Genomic DNA, 19,826 nt, shown 5'->3' with positions numbered 1-19,826 from the left:
TTATTTAACAGAAACTGTTGTTTTCTACCGTGACTCTTTATTGAAACGATTACTTTTGAACTGTAAATGTTTAATATCGAGTAGAGGTTCAGTGAATGTATAGTGTGTTCTGAAAAATACATTTGCAGATATATTTTTCTAAACATGCATTGTTCTTATGCCATGTTTTGTTGCCATGCTTGTTATTAAACATTTTGAACAAAGATGTTATATTTTACCAGACGGACCCCTCTGGGTATTTCTGTGCTCTTTCTGTGCTGGAATATTTGGCACAAAATCACTAAATCTTATCTTTTATTTTAAGGTTTTGGCATTTTTTGCTCGATTAACGACTTTAAATAGATTCACCGTCTCGCTGTTTCAGCACCAAAACATTCACAGTGAACTAAGTTTTTGAGGACGACGGTTCAGTCACGGTCGAATGAGGTAAACAAAACCTGTGCAGGACTCAGGACCCCTGAAGAGTCTTTCACTGTCCACTGAGTTTCAATCAGCATTCAGTAAATATCTCCACTCATGTGTGCTCTTTGAGCAAATGAAAAACCAAGTACCAGTCACAATGAGAACGTCTGTTTGCCTTTGGGTAAAAGGCTCAATCTCAAAAATGTCTGACTGTTTGTCATTCATGACTTTTCAGAGGTTAAAAATATCGTCTCAGCTGCTTTTGTTCATCAGGTTTTTAAAATATCCCTCATGATGGTAGAAATTCCTCTACTTGTGTAAATGTCTCTGCTGCATTAAAACCACTTTGTAACCAGCAGCATTTAATCCAAACATCAAGCTTTCTGCTTTGAAGGGTTCTGGGAAACAATTTCCCCAAAATCAGAAAAACAGATTTCCTGGAGTGGACTATTTATCCACTTAGATTGTTTGGTGTTGTCGGCTCTCTCTCTAATATAATGGAGCTAAATGGCACTCAGTGCGTGGTGCTCAAAACGGCAAAAAAGAAAAAAAAAGAAAAAGAAAAAACATTTGGAAAAACTCAACAGCCACGTCTCTCTCCCGAAATCATGATCCAGTTTCATGTCGGAACTATTTTCTTTATGTTTCAGCACCAAAAGTAAGGATGTGCTCATGGACGAGAGGCTTGTGCTCATGACAGGGACGTAAACATTAAAAGGACAACTTCACCTAAAAATGTAAATTTAGTTATCATCTCCTCCCCTCATGCTGATGGAAAGTCCCCGTCGTCCACAAAACATTTCTGGAGCTTCACAGTAAAACAGAGTTGCAGCATTCTAATAAACAACTGATGGGGTGCAAGCTAACGCTTTTAGCTCAGCAGCTACTCTGAAAAGTTAGACACAAACTATAACGTCTTTTCAAATCAATTTGGGATCTCAGGGATTCTGGAGACTTGGATTATGTCGAATAAACTGTATAGAGCCATTTTATTTTTATTTTTCTGTTTTAAATCAAGTCTCCAGCTACTTCAGTTGTTTAAGAGAGTACTGCGACACTGTTTTGTGGACTATGAAACCTCACTTGGTTGTCCATCAGCATGGAGGGAGGTGATGATGACTGGATTTACATTTTTGGTTGAGCCTTTTGTCCGTGAGCCGATGCACACTTTCTTTTGCTTTGTGATACATTAAGAAAATAGTTCCTACATCAAACTGCTCTCAACAAGGTCTGTGGATTACCTCGAGTAACCGGGTCATGATTTCTGCAAAGAGACGCTGCTGTTGAGCTTTTCAAATGTATTTTCTGAAGCTTTGAGCTCCACAAGCTGAGTGCCATCTAGTTGCATTATACTGGAGAGAAAGCAGACATCTCTATGGCAACCTAGATGGGTAAATAACACTACAGGTAAGAGGAAACATATGCATTTCATCTTGGGGTGAACTGTCCCTTTAAGACTCTTTGGATAAAGCATAAACAGAGTCCAGACGCTGCTCTTTGTTAACACACACATGCTCCTTTCTTAAGAGCATTAGTTCATCCTAAACAGACCATGTGGACCGGCCCACAAGCTCTCCCCTCTTCATCAGGACGAACATGTAAATACAGGATCTAAATACGTCCCCGCGCCCGAAGCCAGAACACAGCCGGTGACAGTGAAAAGAGCTGAGAGCAGGCCGCCTCGCATGTGTAATATTTACATAAAAAACAGGCCTGCTTCTCCGACCGACCGCTGCAGTCCGTCTGTTTATGCGCTACATGACATGAAGCCAAACATGGTACTTTAACTCGGCCAACAGGAACGTTCAGGGGGTCGGCACCGAGAGAGAAAAGTCATGTCATCAGTCTCAGAGACACCAGAACTATAAACTTTAAATATTACTGAAACTGAGACATACCCGCTGTGGATATATTCCCCTCACAATTATTCCTGTACTTGTGGCTGATTAACTGAAAACTACATGAGATGAAACCGGTCGTTTATTTTCTTGAAAGAAGTGCAGTAAGTAACGGATCACAAGCCCGTCGGGACACCTAAATGTAATGTTATGTGCTGAAATTGTTCTCACAAATTGTGTCAGCCGTAAGTGGAATACAGAGACAGTATCTGCTGTCGTATTATAAATGTGAGCACGATTTCCTCCTCCGGATTCCAGCTTCATCAGTATTCTCCTGGCGAAATATGAATCATCCAGGCCACTGAAACACATTCATCTTGTAGCTAACTGTGATATTACCCTCATTCATCACAAAGCGGCGGGTAAATCAGCGCCGCTCGTGACAGCTCCTGATAAACTTTGGACATTTATACCACACTGGCGGCAGGCATGTTCAGTCTGTCTGATAAGACTGGACTCCTGCTGTGTGGGAAGCTGTTAAAGCACGTTATATTTGTCATCAGGCCATTATTCAAATGTGAACCTGACCACAAGGGATATTTGACCTTATTCTTGCTTTACTGGAAGCTCAGACTTGTTTATGACTGTGGACATTGTCCTCTCTGATTATTGGCCTCGTACCGCACGCAAACACTTCCACAGTTGCTTCTTGTTCAAAATATTTATACATGAAAGGCTTCAGAGCTGACAGAGCAGAACAGATCTTTATCACCATCTAGTGGTGAGCTGCAGTGACTCAGCTCAACAGTCAGAGGAGGAGTTGTATCCAAAATAAGTCGAGCAGTCAGAGCCGCATGGAGACCGGTGGTGCCGGTGATTGCAGCTCCTGGTCGAGCAGACGGAAGAGCATGGCGCTTTTGTTGCACTGCGAGGTTTGTCCCAGAGCGTGGTGGAGCTGCGCCTGCAGGTAGTGGACGTCCCGCAGACGCTCCTTACAGCTCAGCTTGGAGAAATACGCTGCAGCCTCCTTTAGCGTGTCAACAGCCAAAACCGCCAAATGCAAATCTGCAGGGAGACAACAAGCAGCAGTGTGTAAATAGAGGATGTACTGAAAAACCACACAGTGTGATAGGGATGAGTGGGCGGATGAGTGGGTGGATGGTACCTGCTTGCCCTTGTCTGTTTGGCCTGAACCCAGCCACCGCCATCTGACAGCGGGCCGTCAGCAGCAGGGCCCGGCCTTTGTCCATGACTGATCCGTGAGCCAGGACCGGCTCGATGGCTTCATGGAGAACACTCAGAGCCTGCTCAGGGACCCCCAACATCAACTGCAAGAAACACATTAAGTTAGAGTGTAAATGTCTGCAGGCTTCACATGACACCTGCAGGTAATGTTTGTACTACGAGAGTCATAACAAAAATTTTTATCAAATATCGATATTTTTTAAGGTACTGTATCGATGTCAGGATCTCCAGTATGGTGACAAACCAGCTGAGAGTCTGGTGATGTAACGTAAGGATCCCCCTCAGCTCAACACTCATGTAAACGGTGGATTAATTACAAAATTGAATATTACAGCGTGAAATACAGTTTTACTGATGTGTTCTGTGTTCGGGAGAAGGATGAACGACTGAAAGCTGCTTTCGCCTCCATTTAGTGAAATCCTGTCGGCTGTGACTCGGGGCGTTTTCAGGGATGTAACTGGGAAATTGAACGTGGTTGTCATCAAAGAATTAGGGTTACTAACTCTGTCAGTATCTGCTGTCTCACCACAGCTCAGCCTCTGTGACACAGCAGTCTTCAGAGTTGACAGGCTATAACTAGTGACGTGTAAACTGTTGGATAATAGTGCGGCGGGGGAATTTAAGAAAGACTACAGAGTGGTGGTGACTGCAGGCTGCATCCCATATGTCTGAACTTCACTGCTCTTGAAGACTCGTGGGAATTGTGCGAGTGCTGAGAGCTGTCCAAACCCACAATTCATCCGGTCCACACAGACACTCAAGGAGACTTTCTGCAGACTTCACTCATTTAATTACCCACAATTCATTGCAATACAAACGTAACTTTGTAGAGCTTATTATGAATGTGTAAAACAACCACATTATGATACAGAGGCTAGAGAAGTAATGAAATACATCCTGTTATTGAAGTCTTTAAGCCCGTCTAACGACGTGAACACGTCACAGGATGTTCGACTGCAGTCAGAAGTCTGTGAGTGAGGAGTCCTTATGAACATTTAATACAAAATACTTGAGCAGAATTCAGAGATCAAGACTTCATGAGTTTCATTCAGGCTTAAATTGATTAACCGTTGATGAATATTAAAGTTTGTTTTGAACATTAGAGCGTATTATCTGGATGAAATGTACTGAATGAAAAATATGCAACACAAAAAAAGCTATTTCTTGTCTGCTTGTAAAAAATATGTCTGACTTTCGTCCACTATTCAACTTACTGAGTCAAGAAGTTTATTTTAGACACTGCCTGCGTGCTGCTGTTATTTTGCATAATTGCGTTTGCTGATTTGCATTTATGGGAGCTGCAAGAGGGTTTGAATAAAGTCTGTTTTTTGCTGTTGCGGCTGACCTGAGTGAAGGCCAGATGAAGGATGGTCTCTGAGGCCAGGGACTGGAGGTGGTGCTGTCTCGCCAGAGCCAAGGCCTGCAGGAGGAGAGGAAGAGCGGTGGAGAAGCCAGAAGACTCCCAGTGGAGCTCCGCGGTGGAGAGCATCACTCTGTGTGACACATAAACAGGCGCTTATACAGACCAGGAATAGAAAGAAGATATTTTGGGAAACGTTTTTCATGTTTGTTCTCTTGTCTCTTTATAATACAACAGTCTGTGCCTCCAAAGAGGATGCATAATGTGGACATAACACATTAAATATTTATTGTAGCTCTAAAAAAGATGACTCATTCAGTTCCACAAATACAAGACAAAAGTTCAGTTGTGTTCGCTCTCTTCTACAGAAATAGGTTATCATGGCTCAGACACTGTACCTGATGACCACCTCTGTGCATTTCGTCTTCTCACAGTGCGTCTGCAGACGCTGCAGGATGCTGTACGCCTCAGTGCTGCGGTTCAGAGCCTTCAGAACCTGAGCTTTCCTGCCGGCAGACACGCCGTTACAGCTTCAACACAAACCACACACATGTTTATGAGACAGCCGTGAAGATGCGTGCCGCGGTGTTACCTGTAGAGGCCTTCTGTTTTGTTTAAGGCGGAGATCGCTGTGACCAGCGGCTCTGCCAGGTGGTATTTCCCTTCGTTCATGTGTCTCTCAAACTGGATTTTCAGATCACACAGCATCCACAGCTGAAACAAAAAAACAACAGTGTTTTGTACATTACAGACATCTATAAATTAAGTACAAACATCATGTATAATTTGCTAAAAGACAAGATGAGGGTCGGTAATTTAGAAATCATGGAGTAAACTGACTAAGAGACATATTTCATGGATATCTCATATGATACAGACTTTACAGAACAGCTGATAAGCTGTACAGTTAATCCAAATAGTGAAAGAAAAAACTACAGTTGAAGTTTCAGCGACCCCTACAGGGGGATGGGACCTCCAGGTTGGGAACCACAGTGAGACGGGCTACATCAGGTGAAAGCCAGCTGGTGCACTGAAACTAAACATACATATAATATATGTTTCCCTTCCTGTGTTAGCTTAGCAGAGTAGCATCAACTACCATCTCAGCTTTTGACTTGTGTGGAATTCATGTGGTTTGGTTCAAGTTTAGCTCATTTTAAAGCACAAATATGTTCATTTTGTAATAAAGAAACAGCCATAAAGGCCTAAAATTGCAGCATCTGTTTAAATAAGTTTGCCATCCAGCCCACAAACTTTGACCTCCTGTTTTCTAGAACTTCACCGTTTCTGCAGAGAGTGCTCTGTCTTTGTAGGACAGCTCTGAATAATACATCATGGTTAAGGGAACACACCTTGGCATGCTGTGAGTGAGGAGGAAACTGTTCTTTCAGATGCATGAGAATCTCTGACACTGCACTGTACAGACCCTGCAACAGAAGCAAAACGGACACGGGACAAAGAGTTAAGTGTTTAACTCGGCTGGAGCTGGAAAGAAGACCCAATCAATGTTTATTACTTTCCTGCAATGCCGGGCCAAGTGACTAATGGATACGCAACAGCGGGGCAGAAAGCAGACGGGCGAGATCAAATCAAAAATGTGTTACCTGCTCAGCGTGCAGCTCGGCCAGGTGGCACAGAGCCACAGCGAACGCCTCTGTGTTGTTCTGCTGGACCCCGAAGTTGACTGGCTCCAGACTGCTCATGTTGAGAAGCAGCTGGGCCTGCTGCAGAGCCATGGTGCTGCACAACACACAGGGGGGGAACCATGAAGGACTGGTCTCTGACACACACACACACACACACACACACACACACACACACACACACACACCTCTGACTCATCCAATTCTACAGCTAAACTTCTGGTTTTAGATTTGTTCTCATGAAAACTTTATCTTTATGTGAAATGTTAAACAGCTTTTTGAGAGTAAAACTTTGGGGCTTTATCAGGACATCTACAGTAACATATTAACTCTGATCGTATGATTTGATTACGATCATTAAATTCTTGCTAATTTTCGAAGCCAGAACAAAAAGATACGAGGTCACGATCGTTTCATTTCAAATATTAACAGATTTTTGGTTTACATTAGTGACTGTGTGTGAAACTGAAGCAGGACTTAAAGATATTATTAGGATTTAAACATATTCTTAATCTTTTAAACACAACGATTAACATTAAAGCAAAGGTTCACCCAAAAATGAAACAATCCAGTCATCATCTCCTCCCTCCATGCTGATGAAAGTCAGGTGAAGTCTCAGTAAAGCTTCACAGTGAAACAGAGTTGCAGCATTCTGCTAAACAACTGAAGTATTTTTGGGTGAACTATCCCTTAAAGCAAACTTTACGACTCGTAGTAAGCCTGTTTCACAGAGCTGATGTGCTGTGAGTGAGGGGAAGCTCGAGTTGTGACGAGCCGTCCACTGTCAGTAACAGAACAGAACTGAGGCCTGTGTGTCAGCTGAGGGCGGCGGGCTGAAGACTGACCTCTTGCCGTACATCCTCCATATGGACGTCGTCTGAGCCAGGCTGATCTCGATCAGCTCCGACAGACTGTGTTTCCAGTGCAGGATGTCCGTGTCCTTCAGAGCGTCCATCAGTTTGTGGGCAGTCTTACCCTGCGTCGCCCCCTGCTGGACCAAAGACTGAATGCCCAGCGAGGCCAGGTACTGCAGCAGAGAGGAGAATCAATCAGTGTGGTGGAGAACATTTGTACCTGTGACGTGAGCAGTGTTTTAATCAGCGATCCTTCTTTTTATTTCAACCTTTCTGTGTACTCCTGTAAGTTATTTAATGCAGAATTACTGACTTAAAGACAAACAATGCAGGCGAGGACACAAATATTAAATTGCTGACAACAAACATGTTTAACTTCCATGTAACAGCCGTTTCATGTGTTTTAGAGTAAGTTTTTGAAGTGTTGCATTAAATCCAAGTAACAGACACTCGCGGGAAATTTGTACGATATGACGTGTGATCTGTTTAAAGGTCTTCATTATGAAGTAGATCCGCCGACTAAAATACAGAAGATTACTAATTTAATAATGTTTAAATGTACTGAACTCTCCAGGCAGCGTGTGACGGGATACAAATACTTTCTCAGGCCAGTGTTGGTCTACATTTTATGATTTATCAGCTAAAATTCAGTCGCACCAAAAAACGGTCCCAAAATGAGACTAAATGTTTCGCAGTCTGGAGCCGTGAACACGGTGAGGCAGTGTTTCATCGCTCTGGCTTCGTTTTTAACAACAGTTTGAAAAGGCAGAAGTCTAAATCACACTCAGTCCTCATTACACAAGTTTAATTCTTATCACTGAGCTCAGATCACTGAATCAATGACTCTGGTATTTCCAAGCATTTCTGGCATCTTCAAAGTAAAACAGCAACTTATTTCCTTTAGATTGCTGTCAAAATGTTGAGTTCACTGTTTGTTACAGGCGTGTAAATTAGTATCATTATATTTAATGTGTTTCAGATCATAAACCTGCCGTGGATTGAATCATCGGAGGTTTGGTGTCTTGGATAAAACCAAACTTTGTGGTTCGTATGGAGCAGAAACAGTCACAGTCAGATGGCAGGTCTGGAATTTAGGCCGCTTTGGTGTTCTGATAAAACCAAATTTATTGCAGCTTTGCAGCCAAAATGTGGGAACAAAGACTAAAACCACAAAATGCTGCCTGATTGATCTTTTAAAATGGACGATTCATTGTATTAACTGTTATTGTTACATTTTAATGATAAACTAGTGACTAGTGTTATTACTTATAAAAAGGGACGGGGTCGGCGGGCTGGAGGCTGGCATGGAAGAGCAACAACAACACAAAATGTCCGTTTTTGACGACCTGGAAATGAGACTCAGTAATTATCAGCCATGTTTCTCCTTCACCTCCACCTGGTCTGACAGACTTTATCATTCTGTTTTCTTTGTGAGGTTTTCAGGTCAAAATCAGGAGTTTTTCAAAGTGAAACTGAAAAGTGATCCAAAAAGTAATTAAAAAATCATGAAGAGCCACTTTAATACAGGCATTTCTATTCATGAGCTCGTGTTGCACTCACTGGCAGGCAGAAATGGGCAGCCATCTTCACTGAATCCTCAGTTAACACGGTGCTGTCAGATCCCCTCATCTGCTCCAGAGTGTAGAGCCAACTCTGACGTGGGACACAAAGAGACGGGGAGGAATTAACTAGGGCATAATGAACCATCCATCCTGCTACAACAGTGACATGGAGTCAGATAATCAGAGAAGAGGAAGTATTTTACCAGACAGTGCTGCAGGCACACGTGGTCGTTGGACTCCTGGGCGATGCGGATGGCCTCCTGTAGAGCCAGGTCAGCCTGCTGACTGAGGGAAGAGAGAGCTGCTGTATAACCCGGATGTTTCACAGTAGGAACGTGTCCACGTAGTTAGACTCCAGCAGTTCTTGTACTCACTAGTGTCCGAAGCGACAGTGCAGGCTCGCCAGGTTGAGAGCGGCGTAGCGGAGACTCCGGCCGTAGCCCTCGTCCCCGTTGCTCTTCCCCTCATTTCCAGACAAGATGAGTCGGTCGAAATAATGTAAGAGACTGTGGGCCGACAGGAAGATGTCCTGGACCCTCATGCTGTTCAGGTAGTTCAGGTAATGCTGAGGAGAGAGTGAAAACCACAGAGCTGATGGATGAAGACGTGATCCTCCTCTAACACACCTGCTGATAAAGTCTGGAAAGTTAAGTTCATGAATCTCACCGCTTCAGCAAAATCTGGATTAAACTTCAGCATGTTGTTGAGCTCTTCCTGCAGCGCGGCCGGCTTCAGAGCTTTGTTCTCATCGTTCTTCAGAAGATACGCCTGCACAGAGACGGATTCAAACCCTGTCAGAGCCCATCAGTGATGCAACAGCACATCTGGGTTCAACACGAGGTGATTTAAACACTCACCTGTCTTGCGAGAAAGTACTCTGCTTGTTTTTGTGACAGTGGACCTCTGCTGGGATTATTGTCGTTTCTAGAACAGGAACAAAACATGTTCATCACTGAAACAAACAAACACAAGGTTTTTTACACAAAGAAAGAAAGAAGTTCATGTGGAACGTTTGCCGAATTTACAAGAAGGCGCCAATGATTTACAATTTGTCGTAGATGTAGCACCACACGCTTATAAAGATTCTCTTCACTCAGCAACTCTCAAAATTATGCAATTTGTTAAGGGAGTCTGGTGATGTTGTGGTTACTAGTTCAGTGGTTGCATCAGTTGAAACAGACGGTGTGTTCACAAACATCTCCTGCCAACACCGGCAGGTTCTTCACATCACGGTGACTCACTAACCGGAGCTCTGACTCGTGCAGCGGGGTGTCCAGCTCTTCTTTGTCCATTCTGTCCCCGACAGTGTCCTCGGTGCTGGTGAGGTCCATGTCGGAGTCGTCAGCGGCCAGCGCCGGCAGCCCCACCTGTCCGTCTGCAGGCTTGCCGTAGTGACTGTGGTAGTAGTGCTGCAGGGACTTGTACAGCTTGTAGACCTGACTGAACGACAGCTTGTTGTAGGCCAGCAGCATGTGTCTCATAAAAAGACCTGAAGAAGAAGCGAGACGGAGCTTCATGTGAATCTTCTTTATGATAACGATGATGTAAATGTTTCAGCACGTACAAAGAGACTGTGACATCACGTGTACCAACACTCACCTACAACACTGGTCTTATAGGCCTCAGAGTCGAAGGCAGTGAAAGGCGTGGGGAGAGTGGAGAAGAAGTACTCCATGTCTTTCAGCTCCCCGTCGGCCATTTCATGAAGCCTTCCAATGAAGAAACAACAGAAACTACACGTCAACATTAGTGTGATGGTGTTTTGGTTACAGGGCTGCAGATCTGTATTATCTTCATTTGGAGATGTGAGACTATGTGTCATCATTAAATGGTTTTAACAGCTGCATTACAGTAAAGTGAACTTACCAGACTGATCTAATGTTCTTATACTATACTACACTAGTTATTTGATCTATAAATCATCAATCGGTGTTTCCCAGAGCTCAACATGACCTCAAGTGTCTCGTTTTGTCCACAACTCAAAGATATTCAGTTTACTGTCACAGAAAGAAACCAGAAAATATTCACATATAAGAAGCTGAAGTCAGAGAATCTGATGTCAAACAACTGAGTGATTATCAGAATAGTTGGTTGAGTTTATGACGGATTAATTGAATACTTGTTGCAGCTGAGTCAACTAATTTATGTCCTATTTACTATACAATAACAATAAAGGATCTATCTATCTATCTATCTATACATTACTGATGATTATCGATCAAAAACTGCACTAACATTGTGTGAAAGTGCCAAAAGTCATCCCTTAAATATTGTCCCAATATTGACATTGAGGTATTTGATCAAAAATATCATAATATCTGATATTATGCTCATCACAAAGTGTTTGTGTGTACGCATATATATAACTGATTTATCAAAAAACATAAAAAACATATATCGTAGCGCCCGACCGATGTATCAGTTGACCGATATTAGTCTATCACAAATATATATATCAGTATCGGGATTTATATGATCCAATATGTGCTGATATGAAAACTTTTTAGATATTATAACGCAGGAAAAGATGTTTGGAGAAGTTTATAATTATTGAATTCTGGGTGACGTTGACCGTTTCAGTCAAATATCCTGTTCCTGTGTGTGTGTGTGTGTGTGTGTTTGACAACCACAACTGAGGGATCGCTGACAACAACACGAGTATATCGGCCGATTTATCGACACCGATACGTTTCATCGTCCCGAGAAAATCGAGTGTCGGTCAAGAGAATAATTAAATCGTGTCAGTTATATGGAGCCTTGATGAAGAGATGTGGAGATTTATAGTGTGTATGATGATTTCACACAGATTTGTTGTGTTACTTGTATCAGCACCGCTCAGCCCCACCAGGTTAACACGTCAGTAAGATGCCAAAGTGTTTCCTCACAGTTATGAGTGAGAATCTCCTGATGAAGTGTTTGAGACTGGAGCAGGTTACCTGAGTTTGACAGCGTAAGCAGCCTGAGGACAGCACTCCTCCACAGTCTGCAGGAACTGACCCAGAGTCAGGTCTGGACCCTGAGAACAGCACATCAACACACCGTGACCACCTGACACACACACACACACACACACACACACACACACACACACACACAGAGACAAACCCTGACCTGCTGCAGCGGCAGGATCAGCTTGTTGAGGCGTCTCCTCTCCGGTAACGTGATCTTGGTGGCGGTCATGTCGTACAGCAGCGCCAGGACGGAGATCTTGTACGGGGTGACCCAGTCTTTGATGCCGAACACGTTGGCGTGGACCACCCCGTTCGTCATCATGGGGTTGAAGTACAGACTTTCGTGCACGCTCGCCATTTTAACGGCGTGTATGGTGAAGAAATGTCCCGATGTTGTCACGAACTCGGCGGAGAGGAGAGTCAGAGACGGCTGCCCGCGGTCCAACAGGCGGCTAACGCTAGCTAGCTAGCATCAAGTTGAATAAACGTTGGTGAAGTGAAAATAGCAAAAACATATAAACGAGTATTCTGCGCTAACTTACTGATAAAGTATCCGACTGACGGTGAACGCTTTCTTCTCTCATGTCACGGTTTTTTTGGTTAATCTCAAACATGTTGACAAAAGTTGCCTCTGTGCGTTCAAACCGCCCTCCATCCGTCCCCTGAAATATACGTCATCAAGGGGCGGCGCTTTTTTTTTTTTTTTACGTTAAACTTTATTTTAGCGCTCAAAACAAAACCGACAGAACAACAACAACAACAACATTAACAAAGACGTGACAATAACGATGATAAACTGTTGAAGAGACGATTTTCTGCTTCCTGTCGGACAGTTTGTGTGGAGACAACTCCGCCTGTCAGAGTGGAAACACTTTTATTTTGAAGGTCGCCACCGGAAAAGATTGTATGCTACCGTGTCCGCCTTGACAGTGGCATTTTTATTTAAATTATTTTTATTGTTTTGTTTTTTTTTTGTTATTGTTTTATTGTGTTTTTATTATTTTCCTCACCGACACGCGCGTTAGAGCTGCAGGTGCAGTTACACAGTGTGACCACCAGATGGCGCCAAAGATTAACAGCTCTCCAGGCAAGTTAGCGTCAGTGCAGACACAGCAGCACCCAACATTTCCGGCCACTTCTTTCAAAACAAGACTTCTAATAAGTCAAATAACGGAATAACATAATAATTTAAAGATTTAGCGAATTATGGAAATTCTGCATCATGTGGGATGTGAATATAAAAAATAAATAGATGTTTAATAGTTTGCGGTTATTTAAGGTAAAAGCAGTAGAGATTAACATCAATGTAAAACACACTCTAAGATTAAATCTTTTTTAAAAATTTTCATTTATTTTCTTATGTTGCTGTTTTCACAAACAATGAAAAAGTGATTCTGAATCTCAGTGAGAATATTCCTGGTAAAATAAAGGTAAAATAAAAACACTTAAAAATCAGCTGGAATTGTTGTTTGTGGTTGCATTTCTGTAAACAACTATATTCAATATTATCAGTCACAGCCATCACGATCATATATTTTATTAGATGAATAATTATCCACAGATTTGTCAAAAATAAATCGCAAATCCTTTCGGAAAATCAATGTCCAAAAGTCGAATGTAAAGACCATTACACATGTATTCAAGATAAGATAAGATTAGATAATCCTTTATTAGTCCCACAATGGGAAAATCTGCAATATTACAGCAGCAAATAGCAGCAGGGATAGTAGTAAAAGTCAAAATATATAAAAATATAAGGAAAAGAGCAGTAAAAAAAAATATAAACAATAAAAATAAGAAACAAACACTATTGCACACTGAGACGCAGAAATAACAAACATCTGCATGTTTAGATGTGAACTGTACCAGTTTGTTCTGTTGGTTGAACAGCAGTCGACTCCTTTACACATTTAACCAACATATTTCGACATATTTCGTTTAAGATTCACTTCACAACAGTGCCAAATCCCATGTTTCTGTTTCACACATCAACCGAGACGTTCTGGGATTTTTTGAGGGGAATTTTTACTTTTGCTGCAACAAAAACAACGAGCTGCTTCTGCTTCCACCTCTGCGAGAGCTTTCTAGTTTATTCTGACAACAACACTTTGTGGTGCAGCAGATGAAAGTCTGAAAACATGAAACAGAAACAGCTTCAAACTCAAAGCTTTGTCAGCTCGGGTCAGGATCACGTCTGAAAACAAGGATTTAAACTTTAATAATTAAAAACCACAAAAGAGAAGACACCAGCAGCAGTTTTGTGTTGTTGTGCTGTGGACACAGAAAATCACCCCAACAGAGAAAATCTGAGTTTGTAGATGAGTTATTTAAAGTACCAACGTTGGTCTGAAACCACTTCATCCAGTAGATGGCAGTGTTGAGCCAGCAGCTGTACAGTGGGGTCCAGAATCTGATCTCATCAGAACCATCTGAGAGGGCCACTGTGGGCCCTCCACCACCCTCCACCAGCCCTCTCTGTCTGAGGCTGAGGTGAAGTCAGCAGTGGCTGCACGGTGACACCTGTCAGAGCTGAAGCTTCGACCCACCGACTGTAGATGTCAGCTAACAGAACCGGCTGTGTGCTTTCAGAACAAACAAACTCGTGTGTCGTGTCTGAGAAACTGTCGACGGCTTCGTGATCTATCTATCTATCTATCTATCTATCTATCTATCTATCTATCTATCTCCTGCTGGCATTATAAGAAGAAAACAATCATTTTCATTGAGACCCAGCAGACAGTATTTATTTCCATTACCTGCTAACTCTTCGGCAGGTGTCACCTCTTTAATGCAGGATATTGAATTTTTGAGTGAGCTCCAAACTGTTTGGATGAAAACCATCCAATCAGTTTCTCCGATCAGCAGCCGACTCCTCATCAGAAACAAAAGCAAGTCGTTTCTTCAGATTTGAAATTTTGGAAAAAAATCTGCTTGTTTCTCCTCAGAGTTGGACGTGAACGCCACTCTCAAGTCTGCGCGATAGCTTAGCTTAGCATGAAGACTGGAAGAAGGTCAGTATTTAACACTTTAATGCAAACAAAGTGTGATTATGAGCTTCAGACCTGCTGGCTGAAGTGTTTGTTACCTTCAGACAGAGACAGACTGTTTACCTGTTTCTAGTCTCTATGCTGAGCGAGGGGTGTCGCAGTATAGCCTACAGCTAGCCTATTGATGCTAACTGATATTTAAAACATGATGTTTTAATCATGCAAATACGATCCACAGCTTCTTACATAATTTCCACTAATTTTACGTTCTGGATTTGTCAACGCTGGTTGTTACAAAACATAAAGAAAGAAGACGGAGTAACTAACAAGCTGCTACTTAGTTACTGTACTCCAGCAGGTGTTTCAGGTGTCTGTACTGTACCTGAGTATCTCTGAGACTTTCCCTCTCTACATCTGAACACAAATATCTGAACTTTCTCCTCCTCACAGCTTCAAAACAGCCTCGTTACTTTAGTTTGATGCATTTGAAAGACGAAACAAAGACGTAAAAGACGTGAACAGACAGAGAGGGAGGCTGAATGGGGAGAAAAGGCGTGTTAGTGTCTCGTATCTGCAGAGAGTTTCTTATTTTCTCTCTTTGTTGCTGCTCGGGACGCTTTACCAACCCAACATGTGGCTGTTTGACGTCCTGGGAATGAGACTCAACTATCAACTATCTTTGTGGTGCGTTCAGGAACAGCTGGGACAAATCCTACTGACTCTACCTTTAACTTTAATAGTCTTTGAATTATATTAATATGACGTGAGCTTCAGTTAGCTTTGACCAAGTATACCAGAGTACATTTCAGAGCCTGTACTCTATTACTTTTACTGGAGTAAAGAAGCTGAGTCAGTACTTCTACTTTTACCAGAGTCTGTTTTTACACGAGTATCTGAACTTCTACTGGAGGACAGGATGTGTGGACTGTTGACACCAGTGCCACAAATCGTTTTGTGATCGGCAATCTGAATGAAAATCTGATATCATGAAAGCTCTATGCTATGCTAAGCTAAGCTAAGCTAAGCTAACTGGCTGCTGGCTTCAGCTGCAGACATTAGAGCTCTTTCTCAGCAAGAAATGGTCAAAACATACTTTAAAGGTTTAAAGACCTTTATATTTACAGTGAATACAGTAAAAAATAAACCGTATTAGTTTTTAAAGGAGCTTTGTAGTTATTAGCTCCTCATCATCAGGTGATTTATCCTTTTAGTGTGAAACTTTACGCAGCTGTACTTCACTTTCTATTGAGAACTTGTGAAGGTAGTTTTATATTGGGACTAAACTTGTGATGGAAGTCATCGTTTAGATGTCTCAACTTCAAACTATCTGACTTACGTAAGCGTGTGCATCACTGTTGGACTGTCTGTGACTCTGTATGAACCGTTTCTCCATCTGGATCAAATTTCTTCCTTCTACTTTTCTGTGGACGTTAATAGGAAAGTGAGTGCGAGCGCTGCGCCCCCCGGCCAATCGCGCTCTGCCTGGGAACACGGCCTTATTAATTAACATATTGAACTGCTCCGTTTTTCAAAGAGGTCATTTTCTCTGCCCTTCACCATTCAAGGAGTTTTACAAAACCTCACTGATGTCCTCTCTGAGTGTCTGTTCAGTCTTTGAACAGGAACCATTTGTTCTGCTTCCTGCTGCGACACCTTTTAATGGCGGTGATATCAGAGCGGGGCGATTGCATTTCGTCCGCCGCCTCTCTGCTGTTTTGCGTCCGACTCTTGAAGCGTCTGGAATAAAGATTACCTGAGATAAACGTATTGTTGCCTCCTGTGTGTGAAATGACAGACCCGTGTGTACGCTGACCCTGACTCAGCTTCCTGCTGCTTACTCAGTGTCTCTAAATGGATTAAGTTGTCAGTTGGACAGCCCGTCTGAGATTTTTAATATCCAGCCTGAGGTATATCAAGCAACCGTCTGCCAAATGGCATCACGGGGATTTACTTTGGTTTTATTGCGACTCTCTCTCTCTCTCTCTCTCTTTTCTCATCTCAGATATGGCCGTGCCCTCTGTGGTTCCTCGGGGCTGTTTCACTTGTACATTAATAACACATTGAGGAGAGTGAATGAAAATATATATTCCTGCGACTCCGGAGCGAATATTATCTTTTTAGAGCTGCGATTTATAGCATACGAGCTGCAGAAATTAGGAGCAGCTCTACATGTATTAACTTCTTCATTCTTTCATTCTGCAGAGATCTTCACTCTCTACATCCACACGGAAACCATCAGCTGTCTGTGAGTCTGTGGACCGAACCGAGCATGTAATTTATTTATTAGAAACGGGAGTCTGGTACTTCCCAGCAGCGTCCCGCATACACCTGAATGCAACGACCACATCTGCAGAATAAATGTTGGTATTTTACATTTTTCTGCAAAACCACAGATATGTTACGTTTGTACGTTTCATACGACTGTCATGTCAGGAGAAGACGGGGATGTTTATGTCGAGGGGATGGTGCTGGAGTTACGGGCGAGAATGCTGCTGAGTTTCAACATTTGTAAGTGTGACACCACTGGATATTTTTAAAGAGAATTTGGGACAATTTCCATCTGTTTGTGGCGATAAAACTGTCCGATGTTAACAAAACCTCAGGACAGGAGACGTCCACACACACGGCTGCAGACGTCACGACTTCCCGACAAAAATATCTGTTTTTTTTGTTCCCACAATCACGGCTGGAAGTCGTCTCAGGTCTTACACAAGAGATCACCGTCAGTCAGTGGGGATCACCATTTGAGATGGCACTTCAACATTTGTAAGTGGTTAGATTTAATAAGACATCAGCTGAGTTTGTGGGGGAAAACCCTGGATATCGGGATGATTTCCAGCCGTGTTGGTGGCGACCGCAGCAGGTGTTTCATGTCCAAACCCTCACCGAGCTGTTCTTGTGTCTGAACCTAACCGGGGCATCAGCAGCGCTGTCATGAGAAAGAAAAGCAAATTAAATGTAGTATCAACTCATTTGTGGTTCTCAGAGACAAACATTTATTCCTTACAGATTTATTATTGTACCAGTAACATACGTGTCAGTTTATGTGTCGTTTTGTTGTCTCTAATGTAGCTGGAAAATGTCTCATGAAAAAAATCCAATAATTTCCTTCTTACAAATAATGAAATGTGATCTCAAACAGCGACTTCCCCTTCTCCTCCTGACATCAAGTCACTTCATATTCTCGTGATCTGAGCGTGAGACGACAGAATGTAGAAATGTTGAAATAATACGTATGAAAAGTACAAATGATACGTATACGTGGGAAATGTAAGATACCAACATCTCATATATCTGTAATGCACTGGTATCGGATCGGTACTGGCTGAAACCCAAAGGTCTCAGACTCTATCAGGAAGGTTTCTAAACTATTTTTTATTTCTGGCAGCTTTTCTTCGTGTTTCCATCAAACCAAAACCAGGATCAGACTGAGAGAGAAACACGAGGAGAATCTTGAAAACTTAATGGATTTTGGGGAAGAAGAAACACAAAAAACCCGACCTGAAGCTCGTTGACCTAAAGCGAGAGGACACACACACACACACACACACACACACACACACACACACACACACACACACACACACACACACAGCTCACTGGACCGCGAGTGACACCTTCCTCTTCGCGTATGCAATAACTGTCCATTTGAGCCTCTTTGAATGGACCTTGAACACATCCATGACTTCCTCTGTCGGCGGTTCTGAAACACCGTCCGTGCTGCTGGACTTAAAACAGAACAGCAGAACCATGAAGAGCAGAGTGAGGTGCATTTGGACCCGTTTCATCACATCACATATCCACAGAAACATGTCAGTTTGTTTGTGTGTGTTTGTGGATTTCTGTCTCTGGGAGATGTGTTTAGTTTGTTGAGCCTGTTTATTTCTGTGTGCGTGTGTGTGTGTGTGTGTGTGTGTGTGTGTGAGACTGAGTGGGTGTTATTTTTTATTCCACAGAAATATCTTGAAGCTGTTGCTGCTGTTTCGTGACGGAGCCATAAACTGAAAAAGCCTCAGCACAATAAACCCATGAATGTTTTTCCAACACTTGATAAAGACGTTACAGTCGTTTAGTTCCAGGAAGACGACGAGGATTTACACGGCGTCTTACATAATGTCTTAAAATCGAGTTTCATCAGAGACAATAATCTGAGACAGGAACTGAAGAAAGTGCAAAAATATTTCCTTGAAGCATTTTTCCAACATATTTCCAGTTTTCTGTGAACGAACTGTTTAAAACTTCGCTCAAATCGTTAAATATTTCCTCTGCGACATTAAATATTCATGAATAAAAATAAGCAACAGTTTTTAAAAAATACATCTTTAAACCGTTTACCCTCAAAAAGTCAGTAAATCTGCTTCATCAGTGGCGTGTGGGCGTCTGAGTGACAGCTGATGATCTGAAGTACGTGACACCAACTTTTCTAAACCAACGAGGAGATGATGGAGGAGATGATATGAATACAGACCTCGCTGTTGTCTCTGTAACGTCTTAATGTGTTACTCAGTGAGAAGCTGATTGGAAATGTACGTCTTCACTGAATATGAATGTATTTCTGTGTTGTTTAGATTGTTTCCTCTGTAAGAGAGAGACATTAAACATGTTTGTATATTAACAACCTGCTGTGTGTTAAATAAAAAACTCGCGGCCGTGCTCGCAGGTAATTGGATCCATTTAACTTCAGAAATGAAACAATTTCTTTTTCTATACTAAGTGTGAAACTACAGAATGACAATTTAACATCAGCGTCTTCACAGGAAACACAAAGTGATGTCACCCGTCATCTTCGCACTGCGGCCGTCACCATCTTGGAGCTGTGGAGGACGTCCCGACTGATCCGAGGACACACCGTGGTAGCGACTTGTTGTTTACAACTCGGCCGCGTACTAAAGCATCCCGTCTAATTGACTCTAAACGGGACCATAATTTACTGAATGAACATCACGCTGTGTTGAAGAAGACCTGAAAGTACAGTTTGAGACCG

At 42.5% G+C, this 19,826-nt stretch overlaps 1 protein-coding gene across 1 annotated transcript; it reads right to left on the bottom strand.

Moving 5' to 3' along the window:
* Positions 1–2,364: 2,364 nt before the first annotated feature.
* On the bottom strand, positions 2,365–12,537 carry anapc5 (anaphase promoting complex subunit 5). The gene is made up of 17 exons (XM_073467094.1): positions 12,016–12,537; positions 11,841–11,920; positions 10,504–10,613; positions 10,150–10,393; positions 9,762–9,828; positions 9,571–9,672; positions 9,279–9,469; positions 9,108–9,189; positions 8,903–8,995; positions 7,334–7,515; positions 6,450–6,585; positions 6,198–6,272; positions 5,438–5,559; positions 5,244–5,351; positions 4,831–4,978; positions 3,406–3,568; positions 2,365–3,305 (listed from the first exon to the last, which is right to left on the bottom strand). The coding sequence occupies exons 1-17, from the start codon at positions 12,211–12,213 to the stop codon at positions 3,085–3,087; spliced, it is 2,322 nt and encodes a 773-aa protein (XP_073323195.1). The 5' UTR covers positions 12,214–12,537; the 3' UTR covers positions 2,365–3,084.
* Positions 12,538–19,826: the final 7,289 nt, after the last annotated feature.

Source organism: Pagrus major, chromosome 5, assembly GCF_040436345.1.
Source record: "Pagrus major chromosome 5, Pma_NU_1.0".
In the NCBI taxonomy this organism is placed as follows: domain Eukaryota; kingdom Metazoa; phylum Chordata; class Actinopteri; order Spariformes; family Sparidae; genus Pagrus; species Pagrus major.
The sequence above is the reverse complement of the archived record's forward strand: the minus strand, read 5'-3'. Positions and strand labels throughout refer to the sequence as shown.